At 38.9% G+C, this 23785-nt stretch overlaps 1 protein-coding gene across 2 annotated transcripts in view; it reads right to left on the reverse strand.

Moving 5' to 3' along the window:
• Positions 1-23785, reverse strand: part of rbm33a (RNA binding motif protein 33a) — a 42891-nt gene that overhangs the window by 15096 nt on the left and 4010 nt on the right. Inside the window, exons 5-15 of one of the 2 annotated variants that reach the window (XM_073859113.1) lie at positions 23055-23310; positions 18040-18153; positions 17758-17950; positions 17372-17646; positions 14655-14988; positions 14121-14182; positions 10931-11057; positions 10355-10692; positions 9429-9701; positions 6653-6943; positions 5793-6374 (exon numbers count right to left, since the gene is read on the reverse strand). In XM_073859113.1, the coding sequence (XP_073715214.1) occupies positions 5793-6374; positions 6653-6943; positions 9429-9701; positions 10355-10692; positions 10931-11057; positions 14121-14182; positions 14655-14988; positions 17372-17646; positions 17758-17950; positions 18040-18153; positions 23055-23310 (2845 nt within the window). Of the gene's footprint in view, positions 1-5792; positions 6375-6652; positions 6944-9428; positions 9702-10342; positions 10693-10930; positions 11058-14120; positions 14183-14654; positions 14989-17371; positions 17647-17757; positions 17951-18039; positions 18154-23054; positions 23311-23785 lie in introns of both variants that reach the window. The other variant, XM_073859112.1, reaches the window with a different exon arrangement.

Consider the following 23785-nt stretch of genomic DNA (forward strand, 5'->3'; position numbering starts at 1 on the left):
CACTTAAATGATGAACTGATGGATGGATAAAGCAGGCAGCGACGGGGAAAGGAGATGGATGAAGAGAGAAAGAGCAAAACTGAGAGCGAGCACAAGTTAGAAGGGAGAACAAGAAAGAGAGATAACATTGTCAGACTGCCGAGGTTGACAGCAGGAGAAGAGAAGCACCTAGAGGATCGCCTTTTTTCGGTTTTACACCCCCTCCCCCTTCTTCCTCTTTGTCAGAGCCGTGGCACTTCAGATAGCTGCGTGTAGCTTTCTATTAACTAAGTTGACACAGAGTTATCTTCATCCACAGAGATCCCGCACTCAAAGGAGATATTTAGCCTTGCTTCGGGCAGAAGAGGAGAAAAGGATGATTTCTCCTCATTCAACGTAGCAAATCATCTCTTAAACCCCATAAATCATCCTTGGGCCTTCCTTATCTTGGTTAAGATGCACAACATTCCCTGTCAGATTTGTTAATAATCACCTCAAAATAAAGTCTTTGTAAATACTAAATGATTGCAAAAAACCTTAGTGCCACTCACTATACAACTTATTTTAGGTTTAGCTTGACCCCGCACACAAAATATCATCTTGACTTAAAAAAGACCTAAACCTTTAGAAAGCCTGGATCTGTTGTCATTCATTGTTAAAGTGCAAATGCCAAGTGACTCACTTTAATGATGACAGGATGGTGCCATTTATGGTCTTAAAAGGTAAAAGTGCTCTGTCAATTAAGTGTGCTGTCACAAATCACAGCATTGAGACGACTGTAGGTATTGATTCTTTCAAAAAGAAAAATTCACTTCATACTTTGGACAGTTTTAAACTCTAAACACTTTAGTTTTGACTTTTACAGTAATTGGAACAGATTGCGGTCTTTGTGGAGGGTTCTTTGATTTACTCCGTTTAAAGTTCCAGTGACAACTACTTCAACAAAACTACCGATGGACGAAGACAAAAAGAGAGAAAATCAAAGAATCAGTGGCAGGTGAACTTTAAAAGAAGAAATCTAATCTTAAGGACCATTCACACAAAGAACTGTAACTATAAAGACAATGAAAGCAATAACTGTATTAGCGTCTGCGCAAAAGATTCGCATTTTAAATGAGCGTGCTCTTTTAAAGTCAGATGGAGTTTGATTGACTGTCTTGTCCTTAAGACTGTCTCTTTTCTAGTGTTTTATAATTCATCAGTTAAAGCAATGACTGCATTTACATTCACAGAATAAGTGGATAAATATCAAAAATCTGCTTATTATAGAAAACTGTTTTCATGCGTTTACATGCAAACAATAAATCAGCTATGCAGAAAACTGCATTTTCATGGGACTTGATTTGTCAGGTTTCTTGCATGCAGTGACGTCACCGCCTAAAGTACATAATAGTCGTTCAAAAAGCTGACGGCATATCTGTCTTACGCTATAGATGGGTTTCAGCTGACGTCCCTCACTTGTCTTCCGCCATTTTGAGTACCTGAAGTGGTCGCAAAAGAACTAGAAGCTATGCCTTCAATATGTTGTGAGCATCAAAATCGCTATTTTTACAACACTAAGAAGGATCGACGCAACATGATACTTTGCTCGAAATATCACCTGTGTCTCCACACGTGAACTCGAGCGTTGGGAGCATTGTTTGTGGGCACAGAGTTTACTGAAGGGAAGGTTTTGAACAACTGACTTTGGTTGATTTGGCTTCCGCTCGCCGCCATCCCGCCAGTCAAGATGTATCGATCTGCGAATGCGATGTAAGGAGGGAGTAGAGTAAAGCTGGATAGCTCCTAAAGCATAGCTCCATATAAATGCACGGATAATTCATTGTTTTGTCGCAAGTGACAAACAATATTGACCTTCTAGTTGAAAAAGGAGCCTTATATAAGATTCATTCATTCGCAATCGGAAAGCGATTATTTACGTCTGGCAGAGATGAGGAGCGGACACCATAACAGCCAAAGTCAGTTGTACAAAACCTTTCTTTTAAGTAAACTCTGTGTACACAAACAATGTTCTCAATGCTCGCGTTCATGTGTAGAGATCCAGGTGATACTTCGAGCAAAGTTTCATGTTGTGTCGCGCCGCCTTATGTTGTAAAAATAGTGGTAGTTCAGAAGCAGCGAACAGCGGCTGGAAGAAGGCATCAGGGATCGAGGAGGCATCACACCTTAACCAAGATATCGTCGCTGCCTAATGAAACTCACGTATGTCCAAAACGGTAACTTTTCAGAAAGTGAAAAAAACACCGTATATCAAAAGCAGTTGAATGTAGCGTTGTCATACTTGGTACGGCATATTTACATGTAACCATATTCTTGCCAGTGTCATGATATAATCCACATTTGACCAAAATTGAGTTTAAATGGACATGCGTGCATATTTTACAGTAACTTTGATCGATACGCGTTCTTCCGATCATTAATTAGAATGGCCAAAGTCGCGTTTCGTATTGACAGATGAATACGCTCAGTTTATTAAATAGCATACGTCTTGGTTAAATACGCTTACTTTATTTAATATTAATTATAAGTGTATTAAATGTCTCTTGCAAACCATTAAGGGACAATGAATCGATACACTGACATGGTAATGCTACACAACAGGGGCGTCAGTTTGTGTTGAAAAGTGGTGGGGACAAAAGATCTTATAAAAACATTACTGCAAGACGGGAAAAATATTGAATAACGCGCATCAAAAATGGGCATAGCGTAGGCCAGTCAACAACAAGAAAATACTCAGCATAAATTTATAAACCCTCAACAATGTCGAATGCACACATCACACATGTAACAGTCCCTGCAACACCAGCTCAACCGAACAATGCCAAAGCACCATACCGTAGAAAACAGCAGCGCGTTTAATAAATGATTACAATGAATTTCATTACATATGTACAAGAAAACACACCATAAGCATACAACACAACATATGTGACACTAGACCACAAAACCAGTCTAAAGCATCGCTTGATTTTTCAGAACATTTTAACCAAATGCTTTCAAAAAGTGGTGGGGAAATCCCCAGCTTAAATATCACCAATGCTAGACAGATACTTTGTTTGCACATTCCTACCGTAATTAAGTAACTCCTAGATGTTAGTCTAGCGTCCGGGGGAAACGTTGACCTCGAAGTAAAGTCATTGTCATGTTTATTCGGCTATATCCAGTGCTGATGTTCGATGAAACTTTATGAGACCGGCGAGATGCTTCACAGGCGGAAGATATGCGGCGTGATTGACAGCTTTGACACCAAACGGGTACGTGAAAATCAGATGACATGATTTCACAAGTTTTCATTGGCTATTTAGGTATGTGACGCATACTGTATATGGAAATGAACCTGGACATTCAATCTGTCGAAAAATCTCAAAATCGGCGAAATGAACATACGTGAGTTTCATCGGACAGCGACGATATATTTTTTTAAAGTAACGTTTCTTTTCATGACAGCCGAGGTGCGACATGTTGTCTTTCGTAGCCATTTACTGTATCCGTAAGAATAATAGACAGTAAAAGATAAGAAATCTGTAAATCGTAGCAAGCTAGCCAATGATTGTAAGTAGCCTACTGGTACTCGGTAGGTCCTCAAGATGGCGGCATGACGTAAAAGGTCACATGGCTGAATTCCATCTATACTGTTGTATCTCTTCTCGTGTCTGCAGAACCTATAAATGTAACATGAGCGGGTGTGCCTCATAAGCCTTGAAAAGTGAAGCTGCTGGGTCTTTGATCGACCCGTGGTGGCTGGCTGCAGTACAAGTCATAAACCCTGCCCTCTCCATTCAAATGAATGGGACTCTGCTCTAAATAAAACAAATATTTACACTTCCAAATAAAAGTTTCCGAAAGATGGTCCTTTCAAGTAGTTGTTATCACGCTGATATACCGTAAAACTTCAAATAATAGCCCGGGCTTTTATTTTCCCAAACCTATTATCACACCAGGCGTCTAAAAGAGACAGGCGTCTATAAGAGACAGGCTTTTAATTTAATTGTTCCAGCATGACAGCAGGAGGTTACCACATATTACGTTTTATTTTTAATTTGAATGTGTTTAACAAATTAGTTCGTGTAATAACAACAGTCTTAAATTATTGGCAGTATAAATAAAGCAAACAAGGATATGTTTTTTTATTGGTTGTTACGTGAAATCTTACCCAGCTATTTTCTGATTGGCTATTGTGTAGCCTCTTTCTTTTTTTTGTATTGGCTCGCTCGACTAGAATTCTAGGGAAGACGGGCTTGATAGAGAGAGAGAGAGAGCAGTGCGGCCAGATACATTTTGGGCGCTGCAGCATATTAAATATGATAAATAGTGTTTCCGCATGAGAAATACAATGTGTGGCGGAAGTGCATGCATGACAAAAGACTGAAAGCCCGGCTATTGTCAGCAGCCTCAAAACACTACCGGCCCACGGGGAAAAGTCCCGACTCTCCCGATTGTCACTTCGCTACTCTCATCATCACCTCAAGCCTGCCGACAAAGCTTGTTGTGTTGTCATAGTGATGAGGAATGGAACGACTGCGTCTGTCACGTGACATCTACCGGTAAGCAAAACAAACTTTAGCGTGTTCAATCTGCACCATAGAACTGTCTTAAACAGACTATCTGACGGGTTTTAGAAGATTAAATACAACCCGAAACTAAAAAACAGACCAGGCCTTTATTTGAGACAGGCGTTTATTTACCCAAACCTGTCGTCACACCAGGCGTCTAAAAGAGACAGGCGTCTATTTGGGACTCGGCTATTATTTGAAGTTTTACGGTATGTTCAAGTGTTCATTTTGTTACTAATTTGATGCTATAGGAACAGGGCGTGTCGTTATGATTGGGTGGTTGAATTGGTCGCGCGAGCGTTTGTGCGGAAGTTTGATACCGCGGCTCCGCCTCTGGCTCCACGAACGATTCCTTCTGCGCATGCCTTGGCTCCAAACTGACGTTTTCACATAACATGGCGGCGAACATGGTCAGACATTTTTGGCTTCAATTCATTACAATGGAGGGAGGCGACGTCGCGTCGTCCATCATTTTTACAGTCTATGAACATGAGCTTCAATTTTCACAGTTTCTCTGCCAACTGCATGAGTTGAGCGGAGACTCTCATGCGTTACTTTGCGCTTACTTTGCGGAGACATGCGCACATGAAGAAAACTATGAGAAAGATGATTAAGGTATTTACATGCCACACAAAATCGGGGTAACGAGCAAAAAACTACCTGTGCCGACCGGTTTTTGCTTATGCCGTTTATGAGCTTTTCCCGATAAAAGAAAATTTTTTACGCATTTCCATGACCCACATTATCAGTTTATTAAGCATAATCAGCGTAAAGGTACATTCACATTATAAGCGACTAGCAGTAGCAGAGCGACGCAATCTCATTGATTTCAATGAAAGCTCGGCGGCATCCGGCGACAGTGAATGTTGACAGCTGGATGGGGGAAGTTGAGAAATGTTTAACTTTATGCGAACGATAAGTGACATTCGGGAGCAACTACCAATGAGAACGAAGCAGAGGAGTTTACTTCATCCGTCTCTCGTCAGGTACTGGAGTGGACGTTACTCATTTGTTTATGACAACTAGATATAGAAATGCCTCTTTTGAAAGAGACGAGTGACACACAGCGACAAAGAAGCTTATAATGTGAATGTACCTTAAGACTGTGCATGTAAACACATTCATTGTGAGAAATAATGCCAAAGATATTGCTTCTCTGTATCGTTATGGTATAAACAGAAGTACTTGCCTAGAGTCAGAATTATTTTTTATATTTATTGTTCTTGGTATGAACGTGGTTTTAAGCAAGTATTAACTTACCTCTCCCGATAGCTTAACCACTCGCACTTTCTGTGGCACCTGTGGTGATTCTGTGCTGTTTGCTCGTTGCATCACTGTTCTCTTGCCTCCGGGCTGAGCCTGCCCATGCGCCTCTACTGGGCTACTCTGAACAGCACCCTGTCTTTGAGCAGTCTGTGGATTCATAGGCCTCTTTTGCTGTGGCTGCCATTGTGTTTGCTGGCTGGTATCAGTACCAGTGTTCTGTTGTTTCGGTGGCCCAGACCAGCCCGAGGCTTCTGCCAGGGGTTTAGTGTTTTGCAGGCGGGCCTTTGCATTCAGACGAGGCACACCAGGACCCGAGGAAAGGTTCTGGGGTGTACCATTAGAGATCAGCGAGGGGACCGGCTGGGGTGGTTGGGTCGCAGGGGGTTGGGTGGCATTCTGCGTTTGAGGGGTCTGGTTTTGGTTCTGGCCTCCGATTCTTTCCAGCAGTTCTTTTTTGCGCTTTCCAGCCTGCATCTGCCTGCGCAGTTCTTTGCGCTTGAGAATCTCTTCTCGCAGACGCTTCTGTTCTTCGATCTTCAGTCGGTACTGACGTGTCTCCTCATCTTCATCTGGATCCTAAAAGAACAACAAATCTTTTTGAAGAAAATAGCGAAAAAGGAATCAAAAAAGCAATATACCGTACTTTCTAAAATAAGGCTTAGAAATACTCAAGTTGTTCATCTACATTTTTCTTAAAACAATAAGAAATAGACACTGCAATTGGAGAAAAAGCTGATTTATCAAGCCTTACTGAATTTTCCTTTGTGGTAATGAATACTACATTATGTCCATTCAGTCCATGTACACATTATTAACTTATAACTGCTATGTATAGTCATGCTATGCAGAATTACCTCTGGAGTGGTGCTTGACTGTGCAGGTGGATGCGCTGTATTTATCTGAGGTGCAGTGGACTGCTGTTGTGCTTTGATAGCGCCTTGTCCTTGTGCCACTGGTCTTCCTCTTCCTGCAAGTCCAGAACGAGCAGCCTGCCCTGGCCTAACACTCTGTGTTGGCCTGGTTATTTGCTTTGCTTGGCCACCAGACACTAACGGTTGGTTATTATTGTTACTCGTGGCAATGGGCAGCTCACGAAGATTGCTGTTGCGCTGAGGAGGGATCTGCTGCAGGGGAGGAGGGGATGTCTGAGGAAAAAGAGATGGTCAGAAGAACAGATTACCATTTCAAGCCAGATTCAAACAGGCTTTTAAAACTAATTGAGAAACACACTAGATAAGTGTGTTTAACTTACACATACAGCTATTTAAACTATCTTTTCAAGCAGTGCTTATTAATTTTAACGTAAATAAGTAATACAACAGTAAAAATGTATGTAAACTAATGGAAACATATACATCACCATTATTGCTGACTGGGTTTCTATTGGTTTGGCTTTAAAATTTTAATGTAGTGTCATTCTTACTAATTTTTTCACCTAAATAGTGCAGGTACTGCCATCTACTATTAAAGGCTGTTTACACTTGTTATTAAGATGGGTTTTCGTCGATCGGATCACAAGTGGATGACGCTAATGACAGCTGTAAACTGTGTTCAAAACGTTTTGAGCTCATCCACTTTCGACTACTTTCAACCACATTCAGAGGTAGTCGAAAACCCTTTTGATCGGATTGCTTTTGTAGTGTAAACGTGCATGTGGTTGAATGTGTTCGAACATTGTGACCGCCTTCTCTCCTCCTATTTATGTAATCTGAGGTACCAAATTCAATGTTTTTCATCTATTCTGACTTGTAGCGCGAACACAAAGTGTCCAGCGCTATCTTTGGGCGTTCATTGATAAAACTAAAGCGACTGATTTCATTTTGCGAGCATGTGAAAGTTGCGCAATCTTATTTAATCAATTGTGCTGAAAACTCTGAGAAAGCGCTTACATATACAAAACACTATGCAGCATGTTTACTTACAACACAAGCAGCGGACACTGAGATAATATTACTTCACGTCCATTTAAACTAGTGCTGTGTTCAAAATATCGATACGGCGATACATCGTCACGGACGGCTGACGATGCACGCATCGATACAGCACCTTCCGTATGGATTCGGATGCACTTTTGAAAGTAACGTGACGAATCGCTGTTGATCCGTGATCCATATGGAAAGGGCGCATGTGTCCCGCGGAGTACGTAGTAGGGATGCTAAACAATTAATCGCGATTAATCGTTAGCAGAATAAAAGTTTTTGTTCAATCATATATGTGTGTGAACTGTGTATAATAAATTTGTATAAATAAATGTACACACATGCATGTATATGTTTTAGAAATGTTTACATGTGTATATACATTTGTATATTTATGTATACTTTATATTATATATAAATATAATACTTAATATATGAATTTTTTTTTTCTTAAAATTATACATGAATATGTTCATATTTATATATATACATATTTATTATACACAGTTTACACACATATGTGATGTAAACAAAAACTTTTATTCTGCTAACGATTAATCGCGATTAATTGTTTAGCATCCCTAGTACGTAGAGTAAAAGGTAGCGGGGTATACTTTCACTTTGCGTCTCGCTAGTGCACGTGTCTACATAACTTGCGAGCTGCGTACTCTCTCTCTCTCGCATTAGAGAAGAAACACGACAAAGATTTGCATGTGAAAAGTGAACGTCTAGAGAACAAATACAGAGCTACTTCAAACTACAGCTGTCACATTAATAATCTGATTTCTATTAAATAGTGTTAACTCGGACTGCATGTTTATAGATATATTAAATATAGAATAATTAAATGAGAGACAAATATAATGCCTAGAGTAGGTAAGACACTATCTTTGTAAAACTGCTTTTAAAAAAACATAAGTTAAGTACTAACTCTGAGTTACCCCAAAAGCTAATAAATGAATGGCAAAAACACAACTGTTACAACACTGGTTATTCATTGTACAATAAAAAGATAATAATAATAATAATAATAATAATAATAATAATGTTACTAAATTCTGAACAAAAATGTAATTCAAAATAGTCTTGTATCGGGATACGTATCGTATCGGGAAATTGTTGGCGATACACAGCCCTAATTTAAACCCGTTATTACTTCCGCTCGTGTTTAAATGACATAATTTTGGCCCACAGTCTCCACAGACCACCCCCTCTCAGTAATCAGGACAGAAGCGGTCAAAAGTGACGGATTTAAATAAATACCAGGTGTAAACAGAATGTATCTCTCTCGTCCACTTGTGATCTGATCGACGAAAACACTTTCTAAATTAATAAATCTTAATACCAAGTGTAAATAGCCCCTTAGTTTAAATTACTGAAGCTATACCAACTTGTGTCTATATATAGTTTGTTCAGAAACATCAGTCCATTGTTCCCAGAAACATGCAGATTGTGTTTTGCACAATACTACTTTACGCTCAAGGAAATTAACAAATGAAAATGTTAACAACACACTAAATTTAACCAAAATACCTGTAACCCAAAGCATCTAAAACTAGTCTTCATTACCATTTAAAGTTGCATTATTTGGATAACCAAAACATGCATACGGAAAAAGTACAAGTAATACAACAATTCCAATAGAAACCAACTGAGACAGAGAGGTCTGTAATTGACAATATGCCTTTGTATGCATGCTTGAAAGGCTTACCATTCTGGGTCTAGGATGGTTGTTTCGTTGCTGTGTTCCCTGTGGGCGTGACTGTGGTCTATGCCCACTTTGAGCAGGTTGGCGGAAATTGGGCTGGGAGAGGTGCACAATAGGATGTTGGTCCCTTGAATGGTGTTGGTGGTGCTGTTGAGGTGGAGGCTGTGAGTGAGGCAGTGGCTGTGGGGGAAAGTCCTGTCTGTGCTGCTGGTGCAAGGGCTGGTGGGGTGGTGGATGATCATGGTGCAGGGGTTGAGAGTGCTGCTGCATCAGACCCTTTTAAACCACAGAACACAAAGCATCCTTCAAGTACAGGCATGACAAGGACCTATATTCCAATGTCCACAAATAATGCTGAATTTAAGGACATTTACTTTAAACTAGATTTAGGTACAAACTGGTCTTCTTTCAAACAAATCATTTGGTGTTCTTTGGTGGTATTCCTTAAATATCTTTAACTTAATGGCTAACATCAGCATACCAAGTTATGAAAATAAAACAAATCAGTTTGATAACATCAAAACAATTGACAATATGAGGTATTTTGATGAAAAAGAGCCAGACCTCTGATCTGTGACAACTAACCCAGTGACCTTAAATAACAAACTGACAAATGATACTAACACAAGAGGGCAGTCTTGTCTATTGTTTGGATTGATAGAGCATGATGTGAAACATTTTCCAAACTAACATCTTTGTGAACAGGTATATATTATATAGAGATAAACCTCCTAAGGCATCACTCAATACCTTCTACAACCGATCAAAACTTTTTAAAATAAATAAATTAATAAATACAAACAACACTTAAAGGACCCAAATTAGTAAATTCGTTCATGCTAGTTTTATGCTGTGAAATACAATGCCAAGTCGATCACACCAGCAAGGCCATGCAGACTTTAGATAAACCAACTTACTCTCTGGCGTACCTGCATACCAAACTGCATGTGCTGGGGGCTAAAAGGGGGTCCTTGCTGCTGGGGAGAGAAGGGCTGTCTGTGACCCAAAAAGCCACGGGGACCAGGGGGTCCTGCAGGGCCACCATGTTGTGGGGCCAGAGCAGGCCGAGGGGGATCTCTCTGGTAAACACCTCCTCCCTGAGGACCTTGGTTCTGGCCTAGACCTAAAGGACCAAATCCTGGACCTCCAAATCCCCCTTGTTGAGGGAAAGACAGGGGGCCTTGCCCTGGCATTGGAAGAACACTGGTATTCATGAGAGGGGCAGGACCTGGCTGGTCAAAAATGTGCTGGCCTGGAAAACGTGGTTCTAGAAAAAGAACAGAGAAAAAAAAAATGACGTGCATGAGAATGTGGAAACCCACAGTATCACTTCTAAGGGCACTGTTGATGCAATTCTTTGCAAGAATTCTTTTTTTTTTTAGGTTAAAAAAGATGTTCCTAAAAGTCAATACAGGTATACAGCAGGCTATGCCAGTACCCAGGTATTTTAATCCAATGACTCCCTTTATAGTAAGACTGATGCCAGTGCTTTCTGTTGACCTTACCACCAGTAAAGAAGTGCTCTCGGTCCTGGTGAAGAGGTGGTGGTCCTCTCCACTGGTCCTGGAGGGGCAAAAGCCGCTGAGGTGGGCCAAAATTTCCTTGAAGATGCTGCTGAAAATCAGGAGGAGCCTGAAGGAGAACAGAAAATAATGAAACAGAAAAATCACATTGTCTCTGCAGAAAACAACGACTTCGCCGGAAGCAAAACATCATAATTGTTGACACACGAGTCAAGCCGTAGTAAGGTGCTTTTTGACTTCATTTCTAAATGTAACTCTTCATATTAAGATCATAAACAGCAGCTAATACCATTGAGAAATCTTTTAGCCAGAAAGGAAACAATTTGCATATGCCCTTGAATATCAATCTTTATCCATTCTCTGTGCTTACCTAACCCACCGCTCATAAAACTCAAAATCCCTCCTCTACCATTCTAGAAGAAAGATAGATAATGATCCTTACTAATCCTGCAGCTGAATACCAATCCTCCTATCTTAAATCATACTTTGCTCTTAAGAAATTAGCCTTCATTCAAAGAGGCCACACTCCAACAAATTGTGATGCTTAGTACCTCTTTACTCATTATAAATGACTTAAGATGCAATCAAACTTTTAATCCACGTTTTCAGCTCTGATCTTTAGACAGCCAATGAGTGTCGCCAAGGCCGGCCAAGTTGCTTAACAGAAAGTCAATCAGCAGCTTAGCTAAGCAATAGACAGGAGGGTGCGAGAATCACATTGTTATTGTGGACTTCATTGCTCTATTCAAAAGGTCAGCTCCTGTAACACAAAGGGAGCTTAAGTACATTCACAATACCTTTGCAAGTTTGCATTCGTTTGATAAAAGGAGCATGTCCTTTCAGGGGGCTAATCTTTCGTAAATACCCATGGATTTGTTCAATATGCAACCGGTTATGATCAGCCTTGAAGATAGAAAGGAGAGGGAAAGACAAATGCCAAACACAGACGGCTGCCATTTTGAAGACGAGCCTTGTGTGATTTCAAGTACACTCGCTAGGCTCATTTCTGATGTTTACTCTGGTATCAAACAAATGCTGGAAGTTCAAATTAGAAAATGCAACACAACTCTTATATCTACAAGCCATTACTGATGTACATATAGAGGAGTTTTCCTGGACATGGCTTTAGCCTTTCAAAATGTTACTTTTTATATGAAAAAGAAGACATATTCTTACAAAGTAATTTGCCAAATATAGCCAGGCAATGGGCTTAATTACACAAATACAAAAAAGTAGATTTTTTTACTCTGACCACTATCAAACATAAATATGTAGCATGAATATTAAAAAAAGACTCTGCAGTAGTAAATATTCATAGAGGAACTGCGGATCAGCCTATTGTAAGATGAGATGTGATCGTATGCTAATGTATGTTAATCAAGTGCCCACAGGGCTAATGGACGCTACTCTCTGCAAAAAGCCATTGGCATTTTAAATTGTGTCCTGTCTGTACCAGACTGGCTATGGGAGACAGACAGCTGGAAATGAATGAGAGTGGAACTACTTTCCTATTTAGCAAGATCAGGAAAGACCAACCATCGAATTCATAACGTGCATTCAAGAACGTAGGGAACTTCGTATTTTGGTGGTTAACAACTAGCATAGAGATTTTAAGTTGATGTACTTAAATGGTCAAAATCTATACTTAAGGTAATCACTACAGATTCTTGTAGGTTACTACAACTGTGATCACACAAATGTGAGAAATTCATTTAAATTAAGTACTATAAAAGAACAAATGAAGAGTTTGGTTCCAAAACGCAATAAACGGCATTTAAAAAAAAATCTTTACCACCAAAATCAGTATCAGCTCAGTATTAAAAAGTAATCTTAATTATACGCAAAAATCCAATATCCTCCGTGTTATTCTGTCATCTTTTCTCCCTTTTTTTCGAAACGCGATAAACGCGATAAATCCGCTCAACAAATCACAGCACACCATTCCGCGCATTGTAAACAACAATGGCGGCGCGTTGAATACACACAGAATCATATTTTTTCTTATCTACTTTGTACTTCGTGATCAACATACAAAAACAAAATAATACTTTTGATTGCATTGATTAACCTGTGGTGGTTTTCTGTGGCAGGGAAGAAACGTCCTCGGGCGACAAAGAATGCCGGCTGTTGCTTTTTCTCACAAAACAGCATGAAGCTTCTGTCATGCTAACACATTGACCCCAAGGGATCTTATGAAAAACTTTCCATTATTTTACTCGAAGTCAACAAAAATCGAGCAGGACCAAAACATTTTACAGCTGATGACAGCAATGACAGTTCTTAATATGACAAAGTAAGTGTTTTGATTAATGTTTAATCAGTATATACCACTAGTCAACTAAATGAATACAACATGGCAAAGATGATATTTATATTGATTTAATAGATTTTGAAAAAAAAAACTATGATGAATTTATTGCATTTTGCAGAATTTTTTTTTTATAATAAATCTTTGAAAATCAAATTATGGATTAGAATTTTTTAATGTTATTATAACCTAAAAATGCTATGTGAAAGTTTGTAACAGAAAATAGAGGTTTTCATCTTGTCGCTTTCTTGGTATAGAAAACACGTTTTTACCAAAAGTAGTCAAAATGGATTTATTGCGTTTTGGAAGCAAACTCTTCAAATATTCTATGCACAGTAAATTATGATGAGGGCACAAAATGACAAAAATTAAGTATAAAAAGGTTTGGTCAAAACCATTCTAAATAAAATTAAATGGATAAAAACACCCACTTGCCAGTTTGAACTTGCTAGGTAAACCTTGGCCAGTGACAGGAAGAAAATAACACAAATATATCATATCAGAGTTGGCAACAAAGACATGGTGTCCTCCTTGGCAGTAATCACTTTAGCCACAGAACTGGCCGAAGCCTGATGGTTCCTCTACATCCTAACAAGCTCTCCTCTTTTCCAGGCTTTTATATCAGTTCAGTGTTTTCACGGTCTCCATTTCAATTTCAAACGCCAAGTTCTCCCCACATATGAGGATGTTTCTCGAGACATACATTCCACACAGCAAGACAAATGCTGCCTTTGGAAAGTGCAAGCCAGTCAAATCGATTACACTAAACTCAGAACTAACCATGATGTCTCGACTGTAACACACCACAGTTTTATGCGCACCGAATGACTCAATTCTAACTTAAGGCAAAGTGAGGTTACTTACCGGGATTCTCTGTGGAGGGATGCTAGGCCTTGGCTGGTTCTGCACAGGAGGCATCGGGGGAACTGAGATTAAACGGAAACAGAAAAAGGCGAGTTAGAAAACGAGCTGCAGAATGGGAGAGAAACTATAAAAGTTTCTTCTTTCCACGTGTCTAAACTTGTGGTTTGTCACAGCTGGTCACAGAGAGAGGGCTGTTCTGCTGATTAAACTGTGTGCCTCTCTCTTGAGCAGACTGGCCCACCTAATGAGATAAACTGACAGTCAAAGGAAGTCATTTCACTGTGAATCATTTCACCTACAGAGATGTGTGCATTTCAGAAAGCTGCTTTAGTGCTGATGTGCTGCCTAGAGTGAAGGCCATAACATGGAAAAAACTAGAGCGAAAATGTATAAGTGCGGGTAAGCACTCCCCAAAAGCTTGAACAGACAGGGAGTAGGTGAAGTACACTTTCCGAGAGAAACAGACATTTTGAAATCAGCAGAAATTCACGCATTACAAGTACATTAAAGGCAGGTTTGTTTCTGGGGCTTTACCTTGCACAGGTGACGAAGAAGGTCCTCTGAAGTGAGGATTTATGTGAATGTTCTTGGGTTGGTGCTGTTGAAGTTGCTGGCTGAGGTGTGTGGGCCGAGGTGGCGAGCTCAATATGGGTGGCCCATGCGTGTCATGTTGTGCTCTAGAAGAAGGTCCCGGGGAACGCTGGGCCAGGTGTGGCATCAACAAAGGCTGTAGTGGCTGCTGAGGGATTGGGGCACCCAGTTCCGAGAAATGGCTGGGACCACCAGAACCTCTCTGGCCAGTCAGACGAGACTGATGCTGGTGATGATAATGGTGGTGATGTTGCAGTTGAGGATTCATTTTGAGCTGCTGCATAGAGGGAGAAAAGAAGAGTACATGAAAGGGTCAGACAGGTCAATCAATCAATAACTTAAGCTCTTTCCATCTCTTTCACCAAAAAAAAAATCATTATCTTGTTCTCATGTGACCTTGGGTCTGAAGGCAAACTCGTAATAAAGTAATCAACCATAACAGTCATGTGATTGGAAGTGAATTACTATGAGAAATACAAAAGTACCCTTTACATAAAGGTTTAGGTGTCACTCCTCTGTCTCACCGATAATGAATGCTGAAGGACACCATCTAATTTTAAAAGGAATGCTGACTCCCCTTCCTTTCAGACACAAATGGCACGTTTTCTTCAAGAAAGGCCACGTGCATCCATTATATTTTAATTAACTTATCATCACATAAAGACAACTTCATCACATGACAACACACAGACTGAAGTGGAGTTCAATTAAATCATTATAGGCGTGCTCTATATGCTGCTGTCTAAAGCTTCATGTTAAAGAACACATCAATGCCAAAGAATGACAAGTTATGTCAAAGCCTCAAAATGCCCGACTTCTCCATCAAGAAAATTAGCTTTAAAAAAGAAAAAGGTGCAGCTTGAACGAAATAGCAGCTCAAGCGCAAAAGGATTACACCCTCGACAGATATTTAATAATAAAATAGGCGCAAGAAGCTAAATCCTTTAGCAAAGTACAAATCTAATTTGGTGTAATGCTTCCTCAATGGACTCCTGCCAATTTATTTTCCATAATCCATATATCAACAAGGATAAGAGGGGGAGACAGAACAGTGATAACTGACTTTTTATCACTCAAACCAACTCCACAAGAATCATACAAAACACAAGTCAATAGATATTTCATGTAAAAAAGTCCTTATTGTACCAGCAATTCTTGAGCAATAATCTAAAAAGTTTAAGGTGTATATTAATAGCAAAATAAGAAGCATTCATAAACATACCCAATCTAAATGGCCACTGGTTTGTCCCAAACAAGTTAGTTAAATTGTGTATGCATTAAGGTGCTATTGTTTACATCTAATAGAAAATTATTTATTTTTAGTTTCACTATCACTAATAGTATTTAGTTGTCTCTGCATATTTATCTGGAATATGTACTTTTATATAAAAACATTTTCTCTTTTCAACAGGTGAAAGCATTAGTAGGGCTGAACGATTATGACAAAAAGCATAATTGCCAATTATTCACCTTGATACTGAAATTTTAGTTTTTATTGATGATTAATACATTTTACAGAAGTTTTGAATGTCTTATAACTTTTTGTAAAGCATGCATAGTAGATTCTAAACATCCGAAACGAATTTATATAATGTGAATCACAAATAATTATGGGAGCTGGGTGATTCTCATGAAATCCAGAATTAAAAGATGAGATTTTTTTAAATCCCTTGAAGTCAATTTTTCTGCACATATAAGATTAAGGTCTGAACTTACTATAACCATTATTTTTAGAGGATTTAAAAAATATTTCCTATACTGCCCTTTATAGTTATTTACATTTTTTAGATTATCATTATCAAAAATTGACATGATATTACATTAAATATATGCATTTACAAACTCATGTTTTGGTAATGAGACCTAAAAAGTTGTCAAGGTACTATGACAAACAAAATTTCAACTTTTATCTGGAGAGAAAAAATAAGAACTGCTTTCCTGGTAGCCATCTTGAGTGTCACAGTCAATTATGTCCCTTACAACAATTTTTTTTAAATGTTAGTTCATTAAGGGTTTAAACAATGATTGAAAAATTTTCTTGGACACATTTATATTCCTTATTATTGTCTCTACATTTACCAATGATCATTAAATACCACGTTTCTTTATTGTAAATGTTTTTAGTATAACATGCTAACAAGCTTTTTATTTTTTAGATTTTTTAATTATAAATATTTCCATGTCAAAAACCCCAAATCCAGTCATGGACACGTTGCTGTAATGAAAATATTCCCCTTAAATGTGGATAAAACAACAAAATTGGTTTGTATAATGTCATTTAAAATCATTTGCAAAATAGTACGTGAAGCTGTTGTAACTGTATGTTTCTTATTTTGATACTCTTACTTTGCATTTACTTTTTTATCAAAATGTTTCATGACACCTCACAAGTCTAATTTTGCGAGAATCACCCAGCTATGTTGTTAGTAAAAAATGCCAACCCAAAGGCTAATGGACACGGTAACTTATCATTTTTAAAATTTCTGATTCACCACTGTATTTGGTGCCAGAACATACTGCCAAAATGCTCAGAAATGAGCACAAATAGTGTTATTTTGAAAAAGTTTTTTGGCAATTATCTAATTGTTTCACAGGGATTGTGCATCCCCTATGCAATATGTGTCATATTGTGTCATTACAGATATCCATCACATTCTTACCTGAATCCCTAAGTTCACTTGCATCAGTGGAGGTCTCTGCTCATGCATTCTCATTCGCCCTCCATCTCCACGGTAATCCCCCATTCCAAACGGATGAAAATCCCCTCTTCCGCCTCGTCCTCCTCTTCCCCTGAACCCACCTCTACCTGCCATTCCTCCTCTCCCTCCATCTCCTCTTGGCCCCCCTCTCCCTCGTCCTCCAAATCGTCCCTGTTTCCGCTGACGCTCTTTCTCCTCAAACTCCTGCAGGTCTGCTTTAGCTTCCTCAGAGAGCTCTGAAAACAAAGAGAGAAATTACAGTTCACACACATTTTATATAATTTATATCATATAAATATTGTCTAAACCCAGCAGTGTGATCTAAAGCAACTTTATTTGATAGTAACCTAACGTCTCCGGGATGTTCCTTCTTTTACTGGTTGCGTCAGACAGCCTGACCACTGTGTCGTCTTTGCGTTCGGTCTTAAACCGCAGACGACCAGATTCTTCATCATCTTCCTCTTCTTCTTCAGACTCCTCCTTTACATCCTCGTGCTGCTCATGCTCACCTTCAGCTTCTGGATCATTTTCATGCTCCACCTGGTAAGAACAGATAAATCTTTAGTCTCACAGTTCCAGCAACTGCATGTCAGATATGAGATACATCCTTTGTGGCAGCCATCTTTTACCTCCTCCAATTCTGTGACCTGAGAGAAATCCTGCTGCTCGGTTTCTTCTTCACACTCCTCCTCTTTCTGTTGATCAGTTTGCTCTTCACTGTACTCAGCGGGGTACTCATCCACCTATAAAAAACAAACAAATCTTCCTAAACATCTTGTCAAAAGCTGCATACGCAACATGTTTACACAAGTCGATTACTTTATTGGCTAATGCAAGCATTATAATTGGTCATTATTTCTGCAACCATGTTCATTGCAGTTTTACAACTTCCCAAATAAGTAGGCCTACATGACATTTTTTGTTCTTTTGTTCTATAAGGCCAAAAGGTTATATAAAAAAAACTTGGGTATAGTAAAATTTCACAGTTATAAATAAAAACATGCCCTAAATAAGTAGCGTCTAATATGCTAAATGAGAGAACCATAAAACAAATGTAGAATACCTTCACAAGGCCTAAACTGATCTCTTGTATATAATCTACTAAAACATCTGCTGTAGAGTGCGACATGTAGGCCAGCACCCCCAGAGCCTGTTCAACGCCAAAAACAACACTGATGAAGATAAAACATAAGATTGAAGGAAAATCACTTCTGAATGAAAATGTTAATGCCACATCTGAGAGACAGAGCCCAGGAAGGCCCAGTGCAGCGTTCTGATTTGGGGGGGGTGCATGCTGAAGGGGAGCCTACCTAAATTAGCATAACAGTGGGAGCCCAGTCTCATTACTATGCCCTATTACCATTCCTGCTGATATTTGAAATTCAATGAGATGTAAATGTTTGACATGATACACAGAGAATGGGAGATAAACACGCACACGGCTCAGTGGTGGTGAAAATATCATTGACTGTGTCGACCTAACACAAATACACACACTCGCAAACAGACACAAAGAGTCCTTTAGCACACACGTAGCTCAGTGACAGGAAAAATATCATCATCTGACTCGCAGCAAATTCTCCTACACACTTGCAGACAGAATGTACAAAAGCATCCGGAGAAACAGGCATATACGGCTGACTACCTTGCTGAAGCTCCCCAATGCAGGTATTGTCTCCCTATCCTAGCTGTAGTCCACACCACAGATCCTATCTCAAACCCAGACACAGGTCCTTTTTCTGCCCACCTGTTATAGCCAACAGGCTATGTCCCTATTACCCTGCTAAAGCCATGATTTAACCTGAAAACTAAGAGCTTACTGTGACAGTGGTAATCCAAAGTGCAGAAATCAAATGGGCGCAACAAAGCCGTATAACACTGACTGAGCAATTTTATTGCAGAAAACCTATTAGAGTATCTCATAAAAGGTTAGTTCATACTAGAAATGAATATGTTTTCATTAATTACTATGGCTGGGCATTATTGACCCAAATGTATATCTCGGTAATTGATGAATGAATGTCGATAAAAGATAAATATCACAATATTTCCTGCAAGTTAAAGCCTCATGTGACACTATCTTTATTGAAAAAGCATATGATAAAAATTTAATTCAACAACTTGGTTTACCTCCATGTTGGAACACATAGAGTTACACAACATGCAAGCTGGTTGAAAACCTTCGTCCATCTTGGGAACACAAAATATTTTTGATGATATCCGAAAGCTTTCTGACACTCATAGACAACAATGCAGCTGAAACTGTCAAGGCCCAGAAAGGTAGTGAAGACATCGTTCAAACAGTCCACAGATGAGAATATCTTTTGTGTGCAAAAGCATGCTCAGGACCCCGGCGGTCACAACGATATTGTGTTAAAAAAGGAAGAAATGTTCTTTTGTGCTTTTTGATAATCCTGCCAATCATCGTGCTGTTTCACTGTCGTCACATGACTCCTACTACTCTGTTGGTGTGTGATTCGTCACCGGTCTCACGATTCGATTACAGTTATTATGGCAAGTTGCAATTCTATCCGATATCTCGATGCATCACGATCCTTGCATCCTTATTTATTTATATTACTGCACAGTTAGGCTTAGTCTGTCTCTCTCACATTTTTACTGTTTGTCTTCTTTATTATGTAAGCCCCGCATTAAATCTCTGCTACAGAGATGGGCTTCATTGATATGATGCATATTTCTTTGAGACGCAATGTGGCATCTTAAATGTTTCAATTGAGTGCTTAACATCCTAAAGAATTTCAACAGCTGCCCGAGTAAAAAAAAATTTCACTCCTACAATACTACATTACTACACTCCTACTGATATGCCATATTTTTATTCGTACCATGTGTGTAATTCAAACCGGTTTACCTTTTGAAGTGGTGTATACCCCAGAGAATATAGTTTGATATATAGAATTTAGTTTGTTTTATATCCTAATTACAAGCAAAATAAAACTTAAGTTAAATACCTTCGCTCAGATATCGTATCTAACGCTTATCAACTGCACTGAGCTAACGTTACTGTGTAAAATTAATGTATATAATGTTAGCTATATATCCTGAATTCTTGCCTGGCTGCCAGCGAAGAGTATAGAAGCACAAGAGTGGAAACTCAATAGAACGTTCCATTGCATCACCGGCGCCCAGCAGCAGCCCCACAAATCCGCCATTTTGGAATGAAAGCGACTCGGGAGTCAACTAGAAGTGACGGCAATATCAGCTACTTTGTACATTAAAAGATCAAATTCAAACTGAATGATGATTACACAGAATAACATACAATCAGACCAGGGATCATTAATCCCTTTTTACAGCTTATTTTCAGATATTTAGACAAGTCTTCCACTTTTATACAGGCTAATTTTACATACAAACATACCGACATAAACTCATCCACACATAATATTTTGGCTCCATATACATACACATTTACACACATATACATCTGAATTGCTCGAAATGGATTAAAAAAGTAAAAAAAAACAGTTTTAGGATAACAGACAGAGCAATGCATCATGCATAAGATTATCATGTTTGTAGCGGGATATAGGGGATTAATATGTACAAAATATATTTCATACCTAGTGGAGTTGGTAACTAATAATAATAGTAAATGTGTAAAGTAGAATAAAATAGAATTACATAATAAATCAAGAAAAAACTACCTCAAATGTGTATCTATTTAATGATTGGATTCCACAACTGATAACAACAACAACAACACAACACATACATACAAGACAATACAGCATTTCGTGTAGGTGTAGCAAGTGAACAAAATTTTAATTTAAGAAACTTACTATTGCGCTTCTGATTTGGCTGTGAGATTCGCTGAGAATGAATTGGCTGTGAGAATTTTCATTCCAAAATGGCGGCCACGCTACTGAAGCGCCACCTAGTGACTGTTGCCAAAAACGAATGAGAGTTTCCCCTCTTGTGCTTCTATACTCTTTGCTGCCAGTCTGATAAACACATACAGCCCATTGGGCCAGCAGCGTAACCACGGCAACAAGCGTGCATCCGATAAAACCATCTACACTTGGGTTTCCACTTTGTTTTAGAAAAGATCTCGGTCCACACTAATAACAGCTTGTCTCATTGCAGTGTTATAAAATGCAGACCTAACTGCACAATGGCTGTTATAAAGGACAATGTCAGCAAAGCATGCATGTTACCGTTTACACTGGCATTAAGACGGTTCATTGTGGTCTTCTGGGAGCATAATGGTCATATGATAGGGGCCTCACAAATCAGGCAAGGATACGAAATGATCCAGAACACCCAATTAGAGAGCGAATGTGGGCAGCCTCACCTTTGTTTTTATAAAAACCTGCTATACTTTACTTTCCGTGTCTGACTCTGTCTCAGATGGACATGCGTCTGCTCATTTATTTTTTATCGCCCAATAATTGTTTTAACTCGATTATCTTGTTTTGTAATTGTTTGAACCAAAACTGAAATTGAAAATAAAAAATAATTCATTGCACAGCTTGGAAAAAAGGAAAACAGAAGACCGAAAAGGCATCACCACTCTGTCAAAAATTTAGCTGAACAGAGATGCAGGGGAAGGTGCGCAAACATGGGCAGCAGATGTAAAATTTGGGTTTTAGTCACCATTTTGTTCTGTCTAAACTAAAACCCAACAATGGCGTTTCCAAACTAAGACGATCGTTGGTTCTTGCGTGTCTTGTAAAAAGTTGAAATATGCATTGTGATAAAACACACAGTCATGAGACTAGCAAGAGCCAATGATCGCCTTACGTACTGATGTGGAGCCGGCGTACAACCACTTTTAATATAAATGTTAACATTCAAACACAAGACATTAAAAGAGACAATAAATAAAATGCTGCACAATGAAGCAATTCACTCAAAACAAATATACTCTAAAGAGGACAATTTAATGGTTGAAGATCTGCCTGCAAACCATCACAGCACAGTGGTTTGTGTTTGTCTGTCTATTCTAACCGTCTATGACATCTATGCTGCACACACAGCACATTAACTGACCACCTAGAGGGCAAAAAGCTAATCCTTTAAACCGTTCCACACATTAATTGTAGATAACAGTAAACACAGACATACTAAGCACCGGCAGCAAAGCGACCTTGTAAACAGAGACATCACATGATCAAACAAAGCATAGTTGAATATAGGAAATGAAATATTCTTTAAGAGTGTTGCAAAAAGCTGGTTCATTTTTGTATTCACAACAAAATATTTTGTCAAGTCTGTTGGCCCAATTGCGTCTTCACAAAGCAAGACAGTATCTTCTTGACATTCCTATTAAGCTTTTGAATTTGGTCCTCCTGGTTTGGTCCCTCGAGATCAGAGTAAAATAAATAAACATGTACAGAAAGGACACAACTCATCCATCATGCCAGTGTCATGCTTGCTAAAGACCACTTCAAAGAAGGTCAATAATCTTTTCACCTTCAGACAACTTTATCAGATCCTGTCTAGGAGCTCTTCCTAATAGCCACATAGACTGGCAGGGCATCTGCTGAACAAAGACTCTGAAAAGAGCATCACCCTTAACAAAACCAAGAGGCCTGAGGGTCACAAAGCATGATGTGTCAGACTGTAGACATGAAGGAAATGTGGTGGGGAGGACAGAGATTGTGAAAGCACGATTACTTACCTGAAAATCGTCATCCAATTGCTCATCTAGCTGAAGGTCTAGGACTTCATCTTGATATCCCTCATAATTCTGCTCTCCTGAGTATTCCAGACCTTCTTCATCTCCATGGTACTGCTCTTCCTCATACACACCATCCTGAGAAAAACCTTCTGCCTCATCGTAGGTATTTTCTGTATATCTGCCTTCAGGGTCTTCAAGGTGACCTGAGGTACCCAGATCCAGTGTCGCATTTAAACTCAAAGCATCAACCTGCCCACTGGATCACAAAAATAATAAAATATAAACAGACAAATATATGAAAAGGCTGAAATGCTAAAACAGATCAATGTCTGATAGTGCCACACAGCCTGTTTATATTTTTTGCAAAATCAATCTAAAGAGGACATATTTATAGTTGCCTATGCATTCAATCAGGTTGAAGAAAGTATTTTAACAATAAAAACTTTCACCCTTAAAAAGGAACACTGCATACTGTATATCACAGTTGCAAGAAAAAAATATTGTTGAGCGGGGCACAAACTAACGCAGGGTTAATTGTAACGCAGCTACTTTACATATTTATACAGGCCGAGCAATTTCTGCTTTTGGTCTTTTTCTCTTACTGTTAGAAGATGATCTCCTGTGAATTAGCGAAAAGTTTTGATATGTTCTGGTTAAGATATTGAACAAAGAGTGTTTTTGAGGCATAAAAGTACATTTCTTCTAAATTTCTTCATCTTGTGTTTTATTTG

The sequence above is a fragment of the Misgurnus anguillicaudatus genome, chromosome 21, assembly GCF_027580225.2.
Source record: "Misgurnus anguillicaudatus chromosome 21, ASM2758022v2, whole genome shotgun sequence".
Lineage (NCBI taxonomy): Eukaryota > Metazoa > Chordata > Actinopteri > Cypriniformes > Cobitidae > Misgurnus > Misgurnus anguillicaudatus.